At 43.7% G+C, this 26,076-nt stretch overlaps 1 protein-coding gene across 1 annotated transcript in view; it reads right to left on the reverse strand.

Annotated features, from left to right (window-relative positions):
• Nucleotides 1-20,848: 20,848 nt before the first annotated feature.
• TGFBR1 (transforming growth factor beta receptor 1) overlaps nt 20,849-26,076 on the reverse strand; it is a 48,128-nt gene continuing 42,900 nt past the window's right edge. The window contains exon 9 of the mRNA XM_081151137.1: nt 20,849-25,288. Within this exon, the coding sequence (XP_081007263.1) occupies nt 25,163-25,288 (126 nt within the window). The 3' untranslated portion in view covers nt 20,849-25,162. The remainder of the gene's footprint in view (nt 25,289-26,076) is intronic.

Here is a 26,076-nt window from a genome sequence, read left to right on the forward strand (position 1 = left end):
CAACAGAAGAGAGACGCTACTCTGGAGAAACTTGGGCTTTGCCGGTGGCATACCCGTCAGTGTTTTGCTGCAGGTTCTAGGATGAGGCCAGAGAAAGAGTTTCTGGGTGGAGTGGGGTGAACATCGACCTGCAGTGCTGGACTCCTCACCCACTTTTGCAGCCTCTGTGTCTCCCAGGAGTCCTCAGGGTGACGCCTGTTTGGGACAACTCCTCCAGGCAGGCCTCTGGGAGAAGAAAGTCAGCAGACTTGGGATACATCTGGGGAGGTATCTTGGTGCCTCTATTTTCTCATCTATACAATAGGAGCAAATAATATTGATGAGATTGGGCACAGTCAGGGTTGTATGGCTGTAGATGCAAATAATATTGAGTAACAGTTTTCAAACATAAAACGAGACAATTGATAAAAACCTCTTTACATCATGGTCAGTCTTTCTAGAAATTTCTGGGTACTGAGCCCTGGGTAGGCATTTCCCACCAGATCTTTCATTCAGTCACTGCTGCAACAATGCAGGATAGTGGTCCAGAGACTGGTGCCGGATCCAGACTTCCTGGGTTTGCGCTCTTGCTCTCACACTTACCAACTCTGGCACCTTATGCATCTTATCTAATTTCTCTGGGTCTGTACAGCCTATCTAGAAAAGGGAATGATGGCGGCACTCACATTATAGGAATATTGTGAGTGTTGAATAATTGAATACGTATAAAGGCAGGAGAAGAGTGACTAGCTCTTAGGAAATGCTCAGAAAAGTAAGCTCGTCCTGCGTTATTACATAGGAGCTGCTTGCTGTGAGTTTGGCTTGGCCTGGAAGGATGTATCTCAAAGATGGAACTGAGCTGCCTTTTCCATAAAACTTGATCTTCCTAATGCACACACTTGGCATCAATTTCTTCACCCTGTGGCCAGCATGCCATTGATGTGAGAGAGAAACAGTATATGCCTTAAAGACATCTGTTGCTCTAATGTTTATTGAATTAATTAATTAATAGGTTCTATTTTTTCAACATGGATTTGCACTGCATGCATGGATTTGTAAGTGATGAAGCAGTAACATACAATGGAAACGCTGGGTGTGATCTCCTACCCATCACTGCACCAGGCAGAGGCCAGTGGCAGATACGGGAGCCATACATCTACTGAGAGCCCCGAAGACCTTCATGCCAACCCAGGACCATTTAATATTTCCATTAATGACTTGAAGAATGGAATCGAGACCCAGCTAATCAGATCTCTGCATGATACGAAGCTGGAAGGGATCTTAGCTACTTTGGAGGCCAAGATTAAAATACAATCCAAGCTTGACGAATTGCAGAGATGGACCTAAATCAATAAAGAGAGTGGCAATAAAGATAAATGCAAGCTGCTCTGAGCAGGGCTGAGCAAATTACCCAGGTTCCAAATGGTGATGAAAGAAATGAGTTTTGAGGGGGCCGGGAGGAGCTACCTGGATGCAAATTCATCAAGGATTTGTAAAGTAGAGGCTCAGTTCTGTCACCTGGTGGATCTCAAACTTCAGTGAGTATAAGACTAACCCAGAGAGCTTGGAGAAATGCAGATTTCCAGGCCACAGGCCCAAGATCGTGACTCGGCTGGTCTGGAAAGGGCAGTGCTTTGAGAAAGCTAAGTGCCCAGCAGGTAAGGAAGCAGCCTCTGACCACACCACTGTTTCCCAAATGCTTACTCTGAGACACTTATTCCATGGAATGCTGTGCAAGAATTAACTTCTACAGTCAAATAAGCTCAGGACTACTCCTTTTCAGAAAAACAAGGAAAAAATCATAAGGTAAGTGAGCATATTCATGACTCCACCATTTTCTGTGATGAAACAAACGTCTTAACTTAGTTGAATCCCAAACTTGTTGAGCAGGGAGCTGTTTCTTCATGTAACATCCAGAAACTGTGATTCCCACCCCGCCCGCTCCCTCAGCAAATGCTCTGGGGTGTCTCAGTCCCTTCACTGACCTGTGTTTCACTTACGGGGGGGGGGGGGGGGGGGAGGCTGGAACTTGAAATGATCCTAAATGCCGCTCCATCTCCTCGACTTCCCAGGGTCAGAACTTCCCTCTAACATTTAAATAGAAGATGGAAGCAAATTAGCTCGAGCTTCCAGTCTTAGGTTTTCTCTTGCCTGGTCACAGTGTCCCACGTATCGCGAGTTGGGGAGGAGAGAGTGTTTTTCCTTCTTTGTTCATTGTCTTCCTCGATCTTGTGTCTAACAGAATCCCTATACTGTTGAGTGTGGCCCTGGGCCCCCTTACAAAACCTCATCTCTCAGCCTCCTTTGCAGGCGAGGTGGTTAGTCAGAAGTACACAGGAGTCACCGGGGGATTTCTGGGTAACTACTTTAAAGGGGGCTGACACACTTTTTGCTCTTCCCCATGTCCTTCCTCTTCCTCGTAGGAGTGCTGACAGCCATCCTGGGCCCTGAGGTGAACCTGCAGATGGGAGGCATTCATTGAGGATGGCAGAGCAGAAAGGCAGATTTGATGGCACTGTGAAGCCACCAGAGCAACCCTGAACTGCCTAAAAGGTGGACCCTTATTTTGTTTAAGACATTGTTTTTCCAAGTCTCTGTTATCAGTCATTAAATACAATTTTGAACTCCCACAGAGCAGAACCAGCAAAGCCTTTGTGTTATATTCCACAATCTCAGCCATACTGAGCTACCATCCTGTGTCCCTACATGTCCTTGCTGTACCTTGTGTGGGGGGGTGTCTGTGGGGTGTGTGTGTGAGCACGAGCGTGCTCTGATCCCCTCTTTGGCATAAGGCAGTGATGTTGCTTGAGCCCAGCACAGTTCCCGAGCAGCCATGCTTGTGTCTCTGCCTGCCTCTTTCTATTTTCCCTGTTATTGGAATTACCTCACAATGACGTTTTTGAGAGCCATACATCCCTCTTAGAAAGAACTTACCTTTCGGAATCTCCGTCCTTAGAACATTTTTTTCTAAAGCTCTGTGATCTTCATTTTTGTCCGAAACCAGTGAGGAGACTCCTGAGAAGTGGGGTGAATGGAAACTCAAGAACTCCAGTTATATCACTGATGAGGCTTGCTGGAAGGGAAAGAAAAATCATGTAGTTGCAGTGAAAGGCAAGAAATGCGCATAATCAAGAGTTGGAGGATATGTGTGACTCACTCCAGAGATGGATCAGAGGGCAGAAGAACCCCTCTGTAGCTGTCCTCCCTCCACATGGCCGCCTCCAGCCCCGGGGAGATCTGGTCTGCAATGCTCTGCTCTGTTAGAGGTCCCACCTGGCCCTGAGCAGGCCCTCGTTTTGCCACTGAGGTGCCTGACAAAGGAGAAGTGGGGATCCACTGGAGCTTCTGCTGCTGCCCTGTGGTCTCAAAAGCAACACAAAGGTCTTTGAACTTTCCTCTCCTGTTCTTTGACTGGGAGCTTTTTTTGCAAGGAAGTTTTTTGCAAGTTCAAACCTAGTGAGGCCGTTGCATTTTCTGAGAGATTCAAATGGGAGACTCTCTGGGGAGAAGGAACCAGTGTCCACTGAATGCCTATCTCCTGACTGGTGCACACTTGTCACCATTATCTTCAGCTCCACCCCTTCTCTTCACCTTCCTGATCCCTGAACAGGCCTCACTAACTTGCCTGCAAGATCTCTGTAGGTTTTCACTGATGTACGTAATGCAAACCTTCACAAAGCGTCTATTTTCTCCCAACAATACAGGTGGCATGTATGTGCCTTAAAATGGGCAGAAGCCACATGTCATGCACCCTCCATCCCCAGTGCCTCCTGGTGATTGAATGAATGAATGAACAAATGAATGAATGCTGAATAAATATTGAACATATTAAATATTTATAAACATGTACAGACTCACAGGGTTTCACTGGAGAATAATTGGACTCTTACACCCTCATACTCCAAAAGAAAACTAAACTATTCTTTCCTGAATAGATCCCAGATGATATCCTCTCCTCGTCAAGAAAGTTGTTCCCCTGAAATAGAAGAGGTGGGTGTTTGTAAAATGTCAAGTCATTTTTTCAATATACTCACTGGGCTGCTGACTGGATGCCTTGTGCTTCATCTTCTGCATCCTTTGGCCAAATACACCAGCCGGTGCTCAATTCTCCAATTGACTGGATGGCTCAGGGAGCACACCCTCAAATCTGATTACAGGAAAATTCATTACTTGAAGTCCCCCCTCAGGGTTCAGAGCTCATAAAAGAAACCTCCAGAGGCCCCTGCTTAGGGGAAGAGAGGCCCCAGTGTTGCAAATCTGCAGATGGGCGATAATTAACCTGAACTAATTATGGGCAAGCCCCAGGTCAGCCTTCCCAGATTAAGGCTGCTCCTGACAGGCGGGTGTTCAGAGGAAGAACTTTCCACTCAAACACTAAAGGAACATTCAGCAGATTTTAACATAAAAGAGCCCGACCCAAATAGCATGCTCTACCAGGCAAAGGTGGAACCTGCTGGATGGAGCTCCACTGTCGGGGGGTTCACAGCTGCAGCCCCAGTACAGTGTACACGCAGGGGTGCTTTCCCGGGCACCAGCTACACGATTCTTAAGGACTTTCGAACAAATACAACCACAGATATCAACGAAGACGAACAGCAAGCTACGGAAGTTATGTTTTATTTAATATATTAAAAGATAACAGCCCTGGAGGGGTGGCTCAGTTGGTTGGACTGTTGTGCCATACGCCAAAAGGCTGCCAGTTCGATTACCGGTCAGGCCACATACCCAGGTCGCGGGGTCAATCCCCAGTTAGGGCATGAACGGGAGGCAATGGATTGATGTTTCTCTTTCTCTCTCTTCCCTTCTCCCTTCCTCTCTATCTCAAATCAATAAAAACATATCCTTGGGTGAGGATTTTAAAAAATGACAAGGAAAAGTAAGAGGGAAAAGACAGTTTGCCACAGAAACAACAGCCAGTCAATACAATCAACATGGCTCTTTAAATGTTCAACCCCACTCGAGTAAAATAAATAAATAAATAAATAAATAAATAAATAAATAAAATCAATGCGAGAACTTTTTGTCTTATGAGCTGTGTCGTTTCTTTTGTCCACGGCAATACTCATGTTCATAAGAGTGGTGAATGGGGCACTTTTATACACTGTTGCTGGGAGTAAGTAATGCAGCTTTTTGGAAGGCAACTGGCAAAAGACAACAAAAGTCTTACAATATGCATATCCTTTGACCTTTTGACTTAAGGACTTTATCCTCGGGGCAGTGGTTCAGAGCATAGGCCACTTTGCCATCGAGGGGACCTTAGGCAATTTGGAGATATTGACTGTCAGGGTATTGGGGGAGGGGTGTGCTGCGGGCATCCCTTGAGCAAAGGCCAGGGGTGCTGCTAAACGTCCTCCAATGCACAGGACAGCCTCCAGAATAAGAATTAATGGTCAAAGACATCAATAGTGTCACTGTTGAGAAACCCTGCCTTAGGGGAGAAAGTCAGGTAAGTGCACAGGGATACAGATGCAAGGATATTCAATGTAGCATTGCATGAAAGGGTAAAAAGAAAACATTGCACATCAATAGCGGGCCAGTGAAATAAATCACACCCCAATGCACTAGTATACCATCAAGCCACTGAAAATTACATAAATCCGTGTTTCCTGACATGGAAATACATTCATCATGTAGAGCTAAGCAAGAGGATCTGGCCTCAGAATCACACGCCCAGCATGGTAAGATTTTTGGATGCATATATGCATAAAAAACGTCTGAACACTTTTAACTACCATATCACATATTTGACAGTGATTTTCTTTAGGTAGAAATGTGTCAGGTGATTTTAATTGTTTATTTTAGCTTAGCAGTGTTTTCTATTTTCCTTCCAACCACACAGCTAATGGGGACCTGGTAACATTACTGTTTAAGATTAGGTCAGACACCGAGTGTTCCTGCTCGGACCTTTTCCAGCAGTGTGAAAGCAGAAGGCTCCGGGACCAGGGAGCCTGTGTTCCCACATGTCACCAAGCAGCTGGGGCTGCCCCTGTAGGTTAATCCCAAACCCCATAAAGTCACCTAATGGCACAATATCAATAGTTCCCTTTTCTCTTCCTGGAAATCACCCCAGAGTAACAATTTTTATTGAAGCTGGGACAATTAAAACTCCAGAGCCAACATTATTTGGAAAGGCTGCCCCAAGCAGTGGAATAAAGCAGGATCCTGAGCAGGGGACATGGGAGAGGAAGTGGAGAGGCTAAGCCAGCAAACAGAGCTCTGAAAATGAGGGCCACCCCCTGTCGTGCAAAACTGGAGCAGCTTGTTTACAGCCGTGGGAAAGCAGGGGTCATGGGCTAGCATGAGGACATTGTCTGGACATGGCTTGGTTTTAAGAAGCAAGGGGAGGTGGGGCTGAATGAGAGATCACCCCAACCAATCATTTGCAGGAAGCCGTCTTCCTCTGAGGCCCCTAAGAGGAGGTGAATTCAAATGGCAAAAACAAACACCGCTCCCCCTACACCCCAGAGGCAAAAATAAAATGAAAACCAGTTTCTTTTTTTTTATTTAAAAAATATAGCATTATTGATTTCAGAGAGAGGAAAAGAGAGGGAGAGAGAGAGAGAGAGAAACATCAATGATGAGAGAGTCACTGATCGAGCCCACAACCAGGACATGTTCCCTGACTGGGAATCGAACCCCGATCGCCTGGATCCAAGGTCGACGCTCAACTGCTGAGCCATGTCCGGCTGGGCCAAATAAAAACCAGTTTCTTACCTCCACTGGCTTGGGAGCAACAAAGGCTAAACAAACTCACGTACAATACCTTGTATTATTTTTGAAACTAATTGTGCTGGGGACATAGTGGTGGAGCAATCGGACATGGGTCCTGCCTTTGCAGAGCCCACACAATCTGATGGGGGAGCCAGAAGATAGTCAAATAATTCCACAAACTGCAAATGCAACATGGTGGGTAAGAGCTCGGACTTTGGAGGCAGGTAAACCCAGGATCAGTCACCTGCTGATCGGGAGACGGTTTGCTCAGCTGGGAGACGGTTTGCTCACCTGGGGGACGGTTTGCTCAGCTGGGAGACGGTTTGCTCACCTGCCAGAGGCCGAAGCAGCCTAGCACGGCCTGTGGAGAGGACCGGGGCTACCCAAGGTACTGCCGGCACGGTGCCCAGCACAAGGTAAGTGCTCGTAGACGTTTGCTACTGTTGCTATTAATACAACCGGCATCATCAATAGCAGCAGCAATAGGAGTAAGAGTATGATGAAGGGAAACAAAAGTTATAAGAACTCACAATGGGGTGGGGCTGGGGGGCCCCATGAGATGGCGGATCGTGAAAGTTTCTTCGGAGAAGAGCTGGAAGAGACACAAAGAACGTAAGTTTCCAGGAATTTACAGAAATCTTGGGGATGACTTGGATTCTGCCAGTGCATGGCACTGCTTAAGCTGAGCTGAGCTGCGTCTCAGGGGCCCAGAGACCCCTGGTGACACCTGAGCCCCTTCTAAGGCAGAGGGCCCCCTCCCCTGCCCGTCTGCCTCTGCTAACAGCGGGTGTGAGCAGCCTGGCAGGAGCTAATGAAATGTTTACTGAAAAGATTAGCTTGTCAGTGGAGCCTGGACAGGTGGCTATTGATCCTCTGCTGCCTGTCATCCCTATTCCAACTGAGACAAGGTGTGGGAGCAGGTTCCCTCCCACCCAGAACTCAGGCCTGCAGGAAGAGAGGTCTGTGCTGTGGTCCCAGTGGCCCCTGAGTCCCTAGAAGCCCCCACCTCTGCTCTATGGATAACAGCTGTGAATCATGAAATGAGCAAAAGAAATATCAGACCGAAGTTCAAATCCTGCCTTTATTATTTTGTGACCTCGGATTCTGGGAGACTCAGTGATTCTCATCTATAAAATGCAGATAGTAATACCTACTTCACGGAAGTGTTTCAAGACAAATCAGGAAATGGGTATCAAAGTTCTAAGAAGGAACGTTGTCGAAGGAATATTTGTTTGATTTTTTTTTTTTTTAATGAGAAAATTGAGGCCAAGCCTGGCCGGGCGTGGCTCAGCGGTTGAGCATCAACCTAGGATCCAGGGGATCGGGGTTCGATTACCAGTCAGGGCACATGCCCGGGTTGTGGGCTCGATCAATGGCTCTCTCATCATTGATGTTTCTATCTCTCTCTCCCTCTCCTCTCCTTTCCTCTTTCTGAAATCAATAAAGATATATTTTTTAAAAAAAAAGAAAGAAAGAAAGAAAGTTGAGGCCAAGATGAGAACTCTTATCCTAGTCCAGGAAATTTTCCGAGGCATAATGCCAGTTGGTGGTCTTGAGGAATCTGGCTTGCAGGATGTTCTAAAGAGCGTAACCTTTGACATGTGGGCAATGCTGAGCCACTGAAGGGTGTGATTTGATAAAATATGAGTTCAGCAAGGTCACTCTGGCTGTAGGGAGGTAAGACGGCAATTTGCCACAGAAAGTAATGGCAGTGGGAAGACAGAGGCTCCTTGGAGATTGAATGTATAGGGCTGGATGATTAATTGATTGATTTGATTGGACATGAGAGGTGGGGGGGGAATGACTCCTATGAGCATGGAAATACTTTCAATGAGATGGAAGCCTAGGGGAGAAGCAGACAGGAAATGATAATGAGCTCACTTTGAACGTGGTAGGTGAGAGATGCCTGTAAAACTCCCAAGTGAGATGCCAACCTGGGGGCTGGATAGGAACCTGGTGCTCAACAGTCAGATCTGGACTCAGTACAGAGACTCAGGAGTCATCTTCATCATCATCATCATCTAGTTGGTAATGGAGGCCACCAGAGTGGATGGGGCTGCCCCTGAGAATGCATGAGGACCAAAGAAGGGGCCGGAGGGAACAGGCCGAAAGAGATGCCTGTAAGGGGAGGAGTGGTTTCATGCGAGCCAGGGGAAAGTGAGTCTCAGGAAGGAGGGAGGGAGTGATCAATGGAAAATTCTATAAAAAGTTTATATTTTAAAAGCCTCAAACCAAAAACATAATTCCTGGATTTAGTAACAAAGAGGTGATTTTGAACTTAGGAGCATTTGAGAGTAGGTGGGAGGTGAGGCTATGCAATGAGTGGAAGTGGCCAAGTGGAGTGTAAGTGGAGAAGCTGGTCACCAAACGGGGGAGGCGCTGCAACTGGAGAGCTCCAGGGGAGGGCAGGGCCGTTTTAGGATGGGAGTCGCTTGAGAGTATTCCAACCCGGGAAGAATCCAGGAGAGTGAGAGGGTGGAGGCAGAAAGGAGAGAGAGGAGCAAGATCCCTAAGGAGGCACGGACTCAGAGCCCAGGTGGGCGACTCAGGGCACCTCCACAGGACAGGGAGGCTGAGCCTCAGCAGGGAGGAACCCACTGATGGTCTTTGTTTTCTTGTGGAGGGAGGTGAGGTTGTCTGATCAGGACAAGAATGGACGAGTTAGGGCCTTAAGGGAAGTCAGGAAGTTGTGAAACAGTCGCTGTGGGGAATGGAAGAGAGATAGCTGACCTGGGCCACATAGAAGGACCATGGAGTGGGGTTGGGGTGGGGGTGGATGTGTGTAGGAGGAGAAGAGCTGGGTCTGAGTGATGCCAAGGATTCAAATGGGTGGGACCTGGGAACTGATGGTAGGTGGGGGTGAAGGGGAGGGTTTACTCAGATTGCTGGGCTGGGGGATTTGGGTGTCACTCAATCCAACTGCACACATGGGCAGGGCTGAAGGGAATAAGTTGGAGGCATTTTTAGGACTGGCAGCCCGGAGACAGCTGTTCTCAACTTGTGAGCAGGTTCCCACCCCTTCTCATCAGCTTCTTAGAAGCTTCTTGCTTGTCACCTTTCAGTGGCAGGAGTTGACAAACCTGACTGTCTGCCATCTGGGGACCAGGGAGGTTGCTGCCTCAGCATTTCAAACTGCCCCAGATGCACCTGGCGGAGCGGAGCAAGGACCAGGCCCGGGAGGCAGCCAGCTGCCGTCTGACCCTGTGACCCTGGGCATCTCTCTTCCTTTCTCTCAGCCTCAGTTTCCCCATATAGACATTAAGATTCTTTCCTGGAATCCCTAAGGACTCCAGTCAGTGAGGACTTCTTCAAAGCGCAGTCTTACTTATGAGTGCGTTTCGTTGTTGTTATTGCTGTTGTTTACTATAACCTGAGGTGCTGGGGTGGGGGTGCGGAGCTCGGAAATACAAACACGCAGTTAACAGCCAACATCTCAACAAGATCTGAATGTACCATGTTTCCTGTTAATTAATGGCTTCTTTTGAGGTTATTAAGTTAGACTGGGTAGGTGTGTGGCCTTTCTTTCTACTGCCCTTCCAATTAACAGGCACTTTGCTTGGTAAATGTTAATTTAGAGTAATTGGGCGTGCAGAAGAGGGGAGTGCAGGCGGGGAAAACAATGATCCCTCCACTGTAGGTTAATTGCTAGTAAGTATTGTTCCTGCAGCCCTAGTTCCCGATGATTAATGGCCTTGGAGTCCAGGCTGAAACCCCTGAGAGTTGGCAGAAGCTGCGGCAGGCTTAACCCCTCAGTGACTGAGAAAATCACAGTGGGTCTTCCTGGGCTTATGAGCAAGACTGTGAAACAGCCCAGTGGGATCTCTGCCCCTATGTTATGAGAGTCAGGTATCTGTCAAGATAATGTTGGCAAAAACACTTCATTCCACTGATACAAAGAACACCTAAATGGACCTGTGGTTATCTGCTCTGTCAATCACTTTCGACTGAGTCAGCCTGTGCTGGTCAGTTGGATATGTCAACTTGGCCAAGCTACAGTCCCCCGTTATTCAAGTGCTAATCTAAGTATTGCTGTGCAGGTATTTTGCAGATGTGATTAAAGTTTATAATCAGTTGACTCTGAGTAAGGGAGATTATCCTAGGTAACCTGGGTGGGGCTTTAAGAGTGGAGTTGCTCTTTTTTTTTTTTTAATTTATTGATTTGAGAGGGGGGTGGATTTGTTCTACTTATTTATGCATTCACTAGTTGACTCCTGTCTGTGCCTTGACTGGGGTTTGAATTTACAACCTTGGTGTATTGAGACAATGCTCCAACCAACTGAGCTACCTGCCCCGGGTTTAAGAGCAGAGTTGAGGGTTCTCTGAAAAAGAAAAAATTCCACAGTAAGGAAAATTGGGAAGATGAAAAGTTCACAAAACGATGGTGGCCAAGGCCACTCAGGAAGCAGCCCCTGAAACCCCCTCTGCTTGTCCATCTCTGTCACATGCACACAAACTTTTCCCCTTCCCCCACCAATCTAAGTGGATTCCTGGCTTCTCCCTTCCTTTTAGGAGGGGCAGAAAGTTCACAGGAGAAACTGTCCAATCTCCAGTGCTTTCTCTCACAGGATCAGTCAGGGCCCTGGAAACCAGCATGGGGAAGACAGGCAGAGAACGGAGACCATTCAAGAAGGCCTCCAACTACCAGGCTGCATTCTTCAGCTTAGGTATCTACACTCAGGGCTGGGAAACAGGCTGGCCCACTGGGCATCCACCCCAATACCAACCTCTGTCATGCAAAGAACCCAGAAAATACAAGATGGGAAAAGAATGACTTTACTGGAACTTCTCATAGGAGATTATGCTGTGTGGCTGTCACATTTCAATAAATCTCTTTTTTGGGGGGGAAGGATAATTGGATTCTCTGAGGGACTTGCTTGAGTAAGAAACTGTGTCTCAAAGCGGAGTGGGTTGAGTTTGTTTTTTATTAGTGAGCAGTGTGCACATTTGGAGACAGCTCGATTTGTCAGAACAGAAGAGAAGCTAAGTTGAGGGCTGTTGCCAACAACCCTCCTTCTCAAACAGAGCCTAGCCTCTTCTTTAGAGAATAGCTGTCTGGTATAGCACCATTTAGGTAAAAATGAAGAGGGGTCTGTATGCATGTATGTGTGTGTGTGTGTGTGTGTGTGTGTGTATGCATGCATTCAGGCGTGTACATATGTATTTGTTCATCTGTGCATGAAATATCTCTGGAAGGATCCAGTAGTATGTTCTCATTGGTTAGCTCCAAGGAAGACAACTGAGTAGCCCAGAGGTTGCATCAGGTGGAGGCAGGATAGGCTGCTGTAAGAAATGACCCCAGAATACAACACTTAAACAAGACAGCGTTTCATTTCTCTCCCAGATACCAGGGCTTGTATAATGGCAATGAAGTGTAGATACCCAGGCCCCTTCTGTTTTGTTGCTCAGCCATCCCTACAGTGTTGCCCTCCTCAGGATAGACAAGGATGGCTCCCCACCCCCCCACCCCCACAACTGCATTCCAGCCAATAGGAAAGGGGAAATCCAGGAAGCAGAGGATGGCACATCCTTGCCCTTTAGATGCTGAGCAGGCTGCTTCTGCTCACCTGCTATTGGTCAGAACTCAATCACTTGGCCACACCTAGGAAGGGCCCTTCTTAGCTGAGCAGTCATGAGCCCAGTTAAAATGTGGGGCTTTATTTTTAAAGGAAGAAGGGGAAAATAAATATAAGGGGACAACTAGTAATCTTTATTGGGAATAGGATGAAATGGATATTTTCACTTTATAGATCTGTCTTATACCTTTTGAGCCACATGACTTAAGAAAATATTTTAAGTTTAAAAATATACTATACTGGAAGTTACAAATTGAGCACACACATCCACCTTTCCACTATACCATGGACTCATTAGAATAAAATCTAAGGTATTTTTAAAAGAGCTAAATCATAGTAGTGCTAGAAAGCAAGAGAATTTGCCAGGAGATCAGAAAGTCTGAGAAAATAGAGGAAACTAGAAAATAGATGTGAGATCAGATTGAGAAAGACCACAGGTAAACCACAGCCCCAAATACCAGGACCAAGAACTTCCCTTCCCAAGGTAACTTTAGAAATGCTCCAAACTCAGAGCCAAGAAACAGAAAGCAAGAGTAACCACAGGGCAATCATCAAAATAACTGAGCAAAGAACTGTATTCACTGTGCTGGGCCAGTGGTGCTCCTAACTTTTTCTTCCCCTTGTGCTCTAACATACCCTCAACCCATAAGGAGCAACTTTGCCTAGGACCCAAAAATTATTCTCCAAAAAATATAGGTGATCTATGTAGGAAAGGATCCTAGTATGGGTGTTGAAACTCAAGAGAGAAGTAGAATAGAGCTTAAAATTGCTCTAGACAATTCATGGCAGACACACATGACAAGGGGAAGGGGGATGGCTCTACCCAAGAGGAAAGAAGGCCTAGTAAGTGCTGTGGTCCATTATTTAAGCCTCTCTGTACATCAGCAAGTGTGGGCATCCCCAGGCTGCAATTTAGAGGTGAGCCAGCTGACAACATGGCTCAGCAACCTATAGGTGGAGCCTGTAGCCAGCCCTCCCCTTCAAGGGGGAGGCCTCCCCAGAAACAGGCTTTACCAGCTATCTAGATACAGTAATCTAGTCCCTCATTTATGAAAGTGGATGAACGGCCCTGGGTGGCCAAACAATAGCATGAAAGGGCCAAACAAAGATGAATAGACAAAAGGAGCCGTCCTGGAAAAACAAGACGCAGTAGGGAATATTCAAGAAAACTCTATCTTTGGAGAGATTTGAGAGAAACTTAAGGCTCTAAAACAAGAGCTAGCTGTCATTAAAAAAGAGAACCATCAGAGAACAAGCAATCATTTCTGGAAATTTAAAATTATTAATTATTATTTAAAAAAATTCAGCAAACAGAAGGAATCATAGAACGGCCAAGACTAAAACCAGACTGGTTATCCATAAGTCAATGAAATCTCCTAAAACACAGGAAAAGCACAGAGCAGTGAAAAATTAAAATCTAGAAACAGAAGATCCAAGAGGTCAACACCTATTCATTCTGGAGTTTGAGAAAGAACAAAAAGAGAGGTGAAGGGATCAGACATAATAGAAACTTTTTCTGAGCTAGAGAGAGACACAAATCTTCAGATAAGCCCACCAGGTACCAGGCAGGATAAATAAAAACAAGACCCATATCTAGACACCCCAGGAACGATGAGTCTTAAAACACTTCTAGAAAGAAGAAAATAGGTCAGCTACAAAGGAATGAGAGTCTGACTGACATGACTTCTCAGCAGAAATACTTTTAAACCATGCCTTTAAAATTCCAACCATCTAATCTGGAACAGGAACTTGGGCCTACATTATACTCCAGGCCAAACCAGCAATCAGCGAGGGGAAGATATTTTCAGCTGTGCAGGGAAAGCGATGCCCCAAAATTTACAAACGGACTTGAGCAAAGCCAAAGGCATCTAAGAATGAGATTTCAAGAAACATGAGATGAAAACAAACCAATGAAAAACAGTGATAGCTGAGGAAAAGTGAAGAAAATAAGAATAAAATTAAAGGACATCTCTGAACTTTGACAATTGAGGGGCAGAGGTTAAGCACATGGGATTGTCTTTATCTCTCTATAGAGCTAACCACGTTTTGTCCCACAGTGATTAGTATTTACATAACCACGACATGGTGAATGCTATTTTTATTAGGTTTAAGTATTCAGAAGTCTGCCTAGAAGACTTGACTATAGTTCCGGAACAGAACATAGGTATCATTAGCCATGAAAGTGAGGAGATTGGAGATCGTACTATTAATGTGAGGAGTGCCCATGACGGAAAGAAGACAGAGAAGCTGCAGAGTAACATAAGTAATACGACCCTGTTTATATGTCATATGTGTATTTTATATGCATAGTAAAACAGCTGAAAAAATTTCAATCACTTTTCCTTTCTACACTTCCATATATTTTAAATTTTTACAAGCATTATAACTTTTGCAATTCAAAAACTTTAACTACAATACTAGTTTATAGATTTACCTATTAGCTTGCCGAGGGCACTGAGGGTTTTTGATAAGGCCCCGAAACAACGAAGAATGATTGAGTTAAAAGAACTGTGTTTTGTGAAACCCACAATCTAAGGCTAGACATAAACCTCATTTGTTCCAAATCTGATAAAAACATAACAAAACAAACAACAAAACAAAAACAAACTCCCACACACACCCCAAAAAATCAGTGACAGATCAACACTGCCATCTACTGAGAATCTCCTGGTGAATCGGCTGAGTTGGGAAAGCTTTTTGTTTTGTTTTATAAATTACTGCCTTTTGAGATCTGCAGACCTGCAGTCTGGTTTATCTTCTACCAGGAGCAGGGATTACTAGCAATATACATAAACATACGAAATCAGGGTGGTGCGGAAAGATGCTTGGCAAAGCACGGGCACAGTTGAAGACATGGAGTTTGTTCACCCAGCAAAGAGCCGACCCTCACATTTCTGACACGGCTGAAGTGGGGCAGAGCCTTGGGGTCTGGGACCGGTGAAGAGGACGGATAGGGTACCAGAAAGAACCTTTTAATAAGTATTGCTTTCCAAAAACCACTTGCCCTGTGATAATGAACGCATCCCTGGTCTCTGGAAATGGGTAAACAGGCAACGTAAACCTCCGTCCTGGAAGTTACAGAAAGGGCGTCTGCGCTCCTGAGTTAGATTACGTGCCGTGGCATCAGCTAATGTTTTGGAGTGACTCAGATATTCCAAGGCGCCGGAGTCCAAGAGGAACCAAGCTACATCTGGCAAGCCGTCCTGCCAGACCCAACCTACTGTTAGCAAGCACTGGATTTGCATCTCACACTTACTTACCGACCTTAGGACCCGTGTTGTTCCCTAAAAACCCAGGCCCTGAAATCTAATAAACCAACTCTTGTTCCTTTTAAAAGTAAAGGTTGAAAATATCAATATCCCAATAAGATCAAAGCAAACTTCATTCACTTATTGGTTTAAAAAAGGAACACAAAGCAAAAAACCCCACAAAACATTAGAATTACAAAAGTAGAACTGAAAAGCCTCCCCGAATCATCTGGCTCACTAAGCTCACAGACGGGGCTGTGGTTGGAATGCTGTACAGAAGGACTCTCAGTGTTTCTTAACTTGGAGGGATAGTACAGGAAGTAGGAAGGGGGGTGATATGTACAGGATTTGTTATCTAGTCGATGCTCAATAAGTATGTATTGAGAATGTCAAAATGTTCTTTCACATTAAATAATTTCAATCCTCAAGCTCCAAACTTCCATGTTACTAAAGAGTGCTGGGTTCCGAGAGCCATGGTTTTAAAGAAAACGACACCAAGTATGAGAAAAATACAAACCAATAAAAGGACATTCGAATTAGTAGGTGAAATAAGTAAAAAGATTATCAAGAGGGAAGAGAGAGATTGGGGTCAGTGACTAAAGACAAAGGAAGTTCTTCTCTAAGAGGCCCCAAAGGGAAGCTGGGGCTGCACTGCTTCATAAAAAGCTTGCAGGGCCTCCATGTGGAGGGCCCCAGGGCGAGACTTTCTTTAAACATCCAGCTCCCTAGCTGTGCTGTCAGATCAGTTCACGTTCATTTACAATTCCTTTAACCAGGTGATCATTCGTTCAGCAAACTCTCCTTGGGGCTTGTTCTGAGCCAAACCCTGGGCTAGGCTAGGGGTTCCCAGAAATGAATGACAGGTGGCCTCTACTCTTGGGGTCTTCATTTCCAGCTGCAGAGGCAGGCCTCGGAACCATTCAAAGACAGAATTACAGAAGAGCTTAAAGGGAAGCATGCATAAGCTGTGACATGGCCTCACAGAGCTACACAGCGCGGTCCCACCAAGACGTGGCAGTTTCTGACAGGGCGCGCCTGACACGCCTGGTCCCTGGAAGACAAGGGTCCCGCAGGGTTAGTATCCGAATAAGCTTGGGCCTCTGCTGTCAGTTCTCACTGGAGGGGTTGGAAAGAGAAAGGTGTGAAACCCTGCTTCCTTCAGGGTGAACAGGGAGGGGTTGAAATGGGAATGACGCATCATCAGAGGCTGCGCTAAAGTGATTTGGAGACACTGCGGGGGAGGCAGGATGAGTGAGCGGGGAGGAAACGACGTCGGAGCGGATCCTTGGGGATGATTCAGCCCGCCAGGCAGAGTGGAAAGCGCAGCCCCGGGCTCAGCAGAGCCTCAGCCAAGGGGTGCGTGGTGCTTTGGGAAACAGGAACGAGTGATTCAGGAGGACTGGCACAGCGAGTGTGCTGGGTGGGAGGAGTGGCAGCAGGGAGGCGGTTAACAGATTGATGGATGTATGACTTACACACGATATAATTCACCCATTGTGTGTGTACAATTAATGATTTAGTAAATTGATAGTTGTGTATCCATCACCAAAAACCCAGTTTTAGGAATTTTTCATCATCCCCCAAAGTTCCCTGTACCTGTTCAGTTTTTCTGTCATGCTAAAGGAAGTTCATCCGTGTTGCAACATGTACTGGTTTGTCCCTTTTTATTGCTGAATAGCAAACCAACGAATAAATAGAACATTTTTTAAAAATCAGTTCACCAGCCGGTGGGCATTTCAGTTGCTTCCACTTTGGGCCATGATTCATCACGATGCCGCTGTGAACACTCACCTCCAGCTCTCTGCTGGGACGCATGTTTTTCTTTCTCTTGTATTAGGGTCGCCGTATTCAGCAAGTTAAAATACAGCTGAATGTGAATTTCAGATAAAACTTCCCTAGCATATCTCATGCAATATTTGAGACACTTATACTAAAAAATTACTAATCTGAAATCAAATTTACCTGGGCCCTGCGTATTTTACCTGGCAACCCTATTGTGTGTAGGTATCTAGAAATGGCATTGCTGGGTCACATGGTAGGCTTATATTCAACTTTTAAGAAACTGCCCATCTGTTTTCCAAAGGAACTGCACCACTTTACATACAGCAATATAAGAAGATTCCAGTGTTTTTCTCATCTTCAACCAACACTCGGTATTATTATAGCCATTCTAGTGGATGTGATTTCTCATTGTGGTTTTAATTTCACCAATTATCTTTAAAAACTTTTTATTAGCCATTCATATGTACCTTGAGAAAATGTCTACTAAATCTTTTGGCCATCTTAAAGTTGCAGTCTTGTACATTCTTTATGCATCCTCCCTTTATCAGATATGATTTGCAAGTTGTCTTCAACTCACCTTCTCATTCTCCGAACAGTGATTTTTAAAGCCCAAAAGATTTTAATTTTGATGAAGTCGAATTTATCAATTTTTAAAATGGATTTTGCTTTTGGTGTCACATTGAAGTCTGCCTAACCCAAGGTCATGAATATTTTCTCCTTTGCCACCTCCTTTTTTGCCTTCATTTGTGAAAGCTAGTTGTATCCAAATCTTTAAATGCTTCCAACCTAGTCTCTGGAGCCCTTAAGCACTCAGTCTCTCCATTGGTCTTAAGAGATCCCAAGCAGGCGTTAAGGTAGACGTAGGAATATCAGACATTCTGAGGCCTACTGGGGAGAGTGGAAATTGACTCCAGAATTTGCAGGTCCTAAGTCTGAGTCACACCCCAGGTTGCTCAGCCCTTCCTGAAGCAGGAGTCACCTTCCCTACACTCTTGTGAGACCAAAGGTTGGAAAAGGAAGGAAAGATCTGAATTTGGCCCAGAAAAACCTGCTACAGTTGCACCCAGATGCCCTCTCTGTGCCTCCCTATGCAGGAACCAGAAAGGAGTGCACCTGCAGGTCATCCATAGTGTATTCTACCTGTATTGCTTATAACTGCTCTAGCCCATTTCAGATCTAGGTAGGTCTGCTACATAATGAGCACCTAGTGTTCAGCTTCCTAGGCATTCCCCTCCCCCCCACAAGAAGAGAGATGCTTGAGAGGTCTATCTTTTGAGACGGAGGTGAACACTAAGGCTGGCTCTGCGGCTTGGCCAGCTGCCACTGGTCTCCCAAGCTATACAGCCTCCCAAACTGGAATTCCCAGGTGGACATGCTGAGCTCCATCCTCTGGCTGAAAGCTCACAGGTAGAACGGACAGTGAGGGAGGGGAGGCTCCTCCTGAGCCTCCCATGCAAACCCTGTCCTTTCTGGTCTTACCCCTCTAGCAAATCCACACCAAGTTCATCTCCAGGCATTCCCTAAAGGAAGGACTGCCAGGTTCCTCTCAGTCCTTTGTACCCTCCTTAGGACACCTTCAACAGGTCACCACCATCTTAGTTGCAAACGTCAGGTGAGGTGTGCAAGTCAAAGCACTTAGACAAAGTTCAAATGCTAAGTAATGACAAGGACAATCATCTCTCACATCTGGACTGAAGTCTCAGAAGTGCATTTAACCCCCAACCCCTTGGGCACCCTCATCTATTCCAGCTTGGGAGTCCAATGACCACTTGATTTCTTGAGGGCACCAGGAGTGCCAAGCAGCAGTTCTAATTGTATTTTATGTTGATGTCCATAACCTTTCCCACTGCTTTTCCTTTTAATGCGCACAAACACTCCCTTTTACCTCCTGTTTCTTCTTTCAACCGTTTTCCCCTTTCCCCTCTTTGAAATACGTAAGCTATTAATCCTCTTTTTATAATTCTATTCTTTCACGATAGGAAAGAAAATAACTGTATCAAATTTCTTCCCTTTTTCCTTTTGACTTTGAGAGTGTTTATTAAAGCTGGGGACAGTAAAATAAGGAAGAGCTTATGATAGAAGCAGCAACAGGAGAGCCCAGGTTGGGCTGCTCTGGCTCACTGAGAAGTCAGACAAAAGGGCGTTGGAGACAGGGTTAGGGGGTAAGCCCGGGAACCAGCTGCCACTGCCCACTGCTCTCTGGTTGCAAGTCTCGTGGGGATCCTTAGAGTTTAGGAGAGAAAAGTAAAGATGTTTGCCCAAGAGGGAAGGGAAGCGTGGGCACGCTCTGGAGAGGGACAGCGCCAAGTTTCTTCCCTTTTCTATTTCTCTATAGTTCACACACAAAAATCCTTTATTTCCATGATGATTTAATATTATTTAATTGTATCTTTCCTAATCCTTAAAAATCATACATGGCTGACCCACAAACAAATGGGCCCTCACTTTTGTAACATCAAGTTTTTCTACTCATTTCTCAAAAAAGACTCACTGTTTTGTAAATCCTCAATTATGAAGCCAAAAAAGTGCAGTTGCCAGATATGTCTAGCAGGCCATATATGTAAAAACACTTTTTCCAAATCAGGCAACACCAGAGGCAGAAGAGACCTATATAAAGTTAGTCAAGCTGTTTCTCTGAATCTATGATGTTTTAAAAATAATTTTACTTTTTCCAATGAAGGCCCTACAGAGATGTCTTCTTTATTACGAAGAAAGAAAACAAATCCCTAAGTCCAGTCATGGAGCTGAAGTGACTAGTCTTTGCTGCAAGAGCAATCTAACCTGCAAACCCCCTGTCCGAGCCATGCGGGTTTGGGCCACATCTCCTCCAGTAGCACTTCCTCAGTTCTCACATCAGCCAGGTTCTCACACCAGGATACTAACTGTTGAACGTACTTTAAAAAAAAAAAAAAGCCGCCCTGGTGGTTGTGGCTCAGTAGTTAGAGCATCGGCTCTTGCAACGAAGGGTCTTGGGTTCAATTCCCAGGCAAGGGCACATAGCTGGGTTGCGGTTCGCTCCCTGCCCCTGGCTGAGGCACATGCAGGAGGCAACAGTCAATGTGTCTCTCACATTGATATTTCTCTCCCATCCCCCTTCTACTCTCTGAAAAAACAATGGAAAAAATATCCTCATGTGAGGATTAACAACAGAATCAACAAAATGATGATTTCTACAAATAAGCCCATTCTCACAAATCCTTAAATTAGGAAAGAAGATGAAAATACTCTTTCCTTGGAAAGCCACGGAAAAACTTTAAGAATTAAAATTACACCACTGTAACACAAACTTAGCAAATTTGCTGAGCCAGAAGCACAGCAGTTCACACGCAGATGGGTCCCATCCTGACCACTGGCAGCTCAACAGCCACTAGCAGGCGGGAAGCAAGCACACAGAAGTGCACCGCTGGGCAGGCGAGCACCTCTCCATGCTTTGTTACTGTAATCTGTCCTGGGTAGGAATCCAAAGATTCTAGTCTCTAACCACAGCAACTACATTTCATAACAGCATGGCTCACTCCAACAGATACACTTTATTTTAAATTATGCCACAGGCACTTGGGGGGGAAAGTAATTTATTTGGATTGCTTCCATTTTTCTACTGTAGTGTTAAAACTTCACATAAGTATCACTCTTCTACTTCCTATTTACAGTTCATTCAGAATATTACTACAAATACAATATATATATTTTAAAAACTTATGAGGAACTGCAGTTTTTGTTTTTCTCTCCACTTTACAGGTTTCTCAAAATCATTCAACTTAAAGAAAATTTATATGGACATTTTCTGTACACATCTGAAAGGGCAGAGATTACACTGATAAAGCCAAAAGGATTTTACACAAATACAATAAAATACAGAAAACAGAAAGTATAGATGATGTTATTTGGGGTACAAATATGAACAATACAGTACCATTTGAGTAATGTAGCAACATAATACTCACACTTTTAGAAATAAAACTGCAAACCAGGAGAATGCTCTGACAAATATTAAACATATATATACAATGAGGTAAGTGTACCTTGGTCTCTTGAGAGGTAATTTAAGTTTAAAGCAATTGACATTTTGAAGCATCTCCTTGACATATAAAGAAATAGCAAACACCCCATTCCATTGGCACAATGTGAAAAAGGGATATCAAAACACAGTTCATGATATTCACTCACAAATCTTGTTAAAAAAATAAAAACAAATTCACTGAAGTTCTCTTTAAGCTTTAAGAAAAAGACTGAATGTTATTAACCACATTGTTAAAGTTTACAATTACAAATAAGATTGCATAAAAGGACTGAAAAGTTTAAAAGTACTGACAATCCTCAGAACATCCTAGAAATCCAGCATTCCTAGACAGACGGCCCGTGGGTATTCCAGCATTCCAAAACAGACACAGAAGCTGCAATACATGTCCCGAGTTATTCTTAAGGATCTCAAAAATATGTGAATTGGCATTTTTTGCCAAGTTGTAACAGAATCATAATTTGGAATCTCCATTATCTGGAGCCAGAACACTGCCACCGTCAAGAAACAAAAGAAACAGGTGACTTACAATCACTCTTTCAGTGCAAGGATAAAATAAACTCTTGATGTGACATGTCTATGGGATACTGATTTTGTTGTGCATTTTAATTAGCACTTTGCCACCTTATTTTACAAAATATTCTATGTGTGACAGTTCTCAGATGTAGAGTAAAAAGAAGGTAACGTATGCATAAGCCACAAAGTGGCCAAGTGACCACTTCCATTTTGTAATAAGAACTAAAATTTGGAATCCTTGACGATCATGGCACTGAACACCGACTCAAGGCACTTCTTGAGCACTATCATTACAGCAGAATTACAGGCTCAGCTCTTTGGGCCTCACCTTGTCCGAAAGGGGATACAACTGGCCACTGCGTCTGGCACATCTCCCACTGCCACAGCTGCCATTCCTTGGCAGGGCAGCCAGCAGGGCCTCATCAGCCCACTCTTCAAACTTAGAGACCCTTCCCAGCAACATCCAATGATTCAAGGAAATGAAAAATGAAAGTATGTCCCATAACTTCCATCAACCATTTTGCTATAGATATCAAAGGCAGCTATTCAGTGGAAAGGCTGCTGGGGGAAGTGGGCAGGGGAAGGTTGGCAGGCTATAGTCTCTGAGTCAGGGATCAGCAGGAAGGCAGGTTGGGAGAAACAGAGCTGAAGTTATTAAAGGAAGGACCAGGGGTGTCTGTGCCCCACTAGGTCATACCTCCCCCATGCCCATTCCTCTGGTGTATTGACAAAATGGATGTAGACAGGTAATTTGCCTGAAAGTATATTTTAGCCAAGCTGAATCTTGGAAGGTGAGCATCTGAAGACAGGCAGTATAAACAAAGGCTTGGGTTTCTAAATGACAAACTGATGCTCTAGTCAAACATAACTGTGGTTGATTTCATCTTTTAAATTACGTTCACTTTCAATATTAGCCAATTGAGGTTTATCAAACCATCATTAGCTGCAGTAATATGTAGACCCAATTTAGAACTAAATTCCAACCTTAAAAAAATACCCTGATTCATCAAAGTACATTTTATCCACTTAAGAAAATAAAACTGTAATTCAATCTTTGACTTAATAAAGAATATCTTCAGCAAAAATTGATTACCTTATATGAAAGTGAGAAATCATATATCGCAGCTTTAAATCAGATAAGAACTTTTGGTATGTTCTTAAAATTATATAAAAATAGTGTTAGTGATAAAATGCATTGGTCCCCTGGATTTCATAAAGCAGATCTGGTAGGCTTAGAAATGGCAGAAAAGAAAAAAAAAAAAAAGGAGTACCTAATCACAGAGCTAGAGAGTATTAAACAGGAAATGTAACACAATTATAAAAACAAACCTCTCAAACTCATATATTTGCTTTGATGAAATCACAGTAACTACAAAAAAAACTCAAATTTGGAGTCAAAATATTAACCTCTAAGCACATTTTCCCCATGACATTTTTAAACACATGAAATTGACACTAAACTCCTATGTAATGTCATTCTTTCTAAAATTACTTTGGTTTTAAGACCAAATAGTCTTTCAAATTTATCCTATGTATAAGAGATAAGACATCATCAGAATGCAGCTCAGTCAGTGTCAACAGCCACTACTTCTCACTGACCTGAATACTGTGAAGGTTATTCTAACCCTTTCACTGGGAAATCAACGGCACTATAAAGTCAGTGTCTTGCTCACAGCTAAGATTGTTTTGCCCCCACAGAATAAGATCACAGTGATAAAAAAAAACTCTGAAAATTGTAAAAGCCCTGCAAAGACTTTCAGCACTGGAAGTAAAACCAGTTATTATAAACTAACTTCAACTTAAGGTGAGAAGACCATGACCAACTTATTTTAAACATTCAATTTGACCAAAAACATCTGTAAATGGAGGACCTATACTCAGAACATGCTTTAGCTACCACTCTCCCAAATATCAAGAGTGTGCTGAGTCTATTACATAACCATGTAAATTAAGCAGTTAAAATATCTGCACACAGAAGGAAAGACTGAATTAAAAGCTGCCTTCCTCAAAATGTAGTGAGACCTCAAAACCACACTAACTCTAACCTCAGTTACAGACAGAAAATCCACCAATGACTCCTACTTAACAAATGTGATTCTCTTGTACAACTGTTATCTATAAGTCAAATTATTAACTACTTTTACCTTCCTAGAAAAAGGCCTACCATTTAACATTAACCATATTCTAACTTTAAACATAATTCATTTTTTAAAAAAATAACACTGTCTTTCATCAGATAAAGAACAAAATGGCTTACAGAACGCCACAAAACTTTCCACAAGTAGCTAGACAAATTTTCCCTTTTAGAAAAATTAGTCTGTGTGCTACAAATTTTAAAGTACTATAAAGCATCTAGAATGCCACTCGGTGTTTTTTAAAGTATACTTAGACGACACAACTAAAATGCAAAAACTGGATGAGAGACTATTCAAACATGACCATGATAACAATTTACCAATTAATGCCACTTCATTTCTTTAGTGGTTCAAGCACATTCTGGTAGGAGAAAGGCATTTTCAAATGGAATACCAAATGATACACCACAAAAACTCTTCAAAAAACAAAACAGAAAATGTCTGGGTTACCCAGATAAATAAACTTTCTGAATTGAAACACTACATGTTTTAACACGCACATACTAAGCAATGCCACTCATTTCCATTAGAAAGACACAGAAGTGGCACTTCTGGTGGAGTACAATCCCACTGTGAAGGCATGTAATACTCTGAATCTGCGAAAGAACGACAAGAGTATACAAAATAAAACTGCACAAATTATGTTCTTCACTGCTAGATGAGGTCAGTTTTAGACTCAAGGTAAGAGTTTTATAAGTGTTAGTTTTAAGATCCTGAAATTTATAGCACAGTACATTCAACGTCTGAATCAAGGAAACTCTTTAGTGGTTCAGAATCCTCTGAGAATGTACTAACCAGGAGTAAATCACTTCTTTAAAAATAAGAAATGCTTCATAAAACTCAGCAATCCATCTCCTTTACCCTTAAAGATGATCTTCAGCACAGCAGAGTTACCTAAAGTTAAGACCAGCAATTATCTTTAAAAAAAAAAAGTTTTGTATTAATAAAAAATAAAGGTAGACTACACAACATTTTGTAACTGTCCTGGGAAAGAAGAGTTCATAGTGCACAGAAAGGACCCACATGGCTGTTTCCTGGGTCCAACGAAATCCTGGGAAGTTTTAAATAGACCTTATTACACTGTTGCAAAAGGAAGCAATATCCTTCTGTTCCCTCTCAGTGAGGTAGAACAATTAACCTCCCAAATTAGAACCCAGGAGCAGATCTGAAGAAAAGAAAGGTTCAGGCAAAGCCGCAGAATTACATTTTGATGCCTTCCTGTTGACTGAGTTGTGACAAAGTTTTCTTAATCCGCAAAGCTGTAAGCCTAGCTGCTCCATTGGCATACCAACATTCTCTCATAATTTTAGCCATTACTCTCAAGGCCTGCAAGAAAATACAAGAAAAATAATTAATGCACGCACCCTTTTCCATCCATCTGGGTAAGAAACTTTACCAGTGAGTTTTCTTTCTAAATGATGTATGTACAAGTTTTTTTGTTTGAGCATTAGTTGTCATACCACATGAATAGAAATAACCTAAATTCCCATTGAAAAGGAATGTGGCAGCAGCTGGAAAGCAGAGAGACGGGGGAAATACTCAGCAGACCAGAAAAGGCTGAATCCTAAACCAGAGCTATGCAAGGCAAAGAGGGAACCTGACTCACATTAAACCCCACCTTAAATTAGAGTGAAGTTGAGGTGAAAAACAAGCAACAGTCAAAAAAGATAGAACCCCAGGTACCTGCCTCTCCCCTACCCTAGTAATAGACTAGAGGTTTGTATCTGAGAGAGTAAAACAGAAATTTCGGACTTGGGGAACACAGACAAGAAAGTTCCATACTGACAGCACACTAAATGCTAAGACAGCAGGCTTTGTCCCCAAAACGCAGGCAGCAACATGTACATACTCCTCCAGGCAAGAGACTGGGGCATATGAGCAGCCCAAGAGGAGAGACCTGAAGGGACATCAGTGGTTCACTAAGGAAGCACCCCTGTCAGATCAGCTTAAAGATCACAGTCAAAAACCTCCATTTGTGTGCTCAAAGCTTCCTGTAAGCGTTCAGTGCCCTGTTTTTAAACAGAGAGCATGAGTTTAACCAAACATTTGAGAAAAGTATGTAAAATGCAGAAGCTGACACAAACAGAAAAAAAGGAACTTGGAGAAGACAGAAG

Source organism: Miniopterus schreibersii (genome assembly GCF_964146895.1).
Source record: "Miniopterus schreibersii genome assembly, chromosome: 11".
In the NCBI taxonomy this organism is placed as follows: domain Eukaryota; kingdom Metazoa; phylum Chordata; class Mammalia; order Chiroptera; family Miniopteridae; genus Miniopterus; species Miniopterus schreibersii.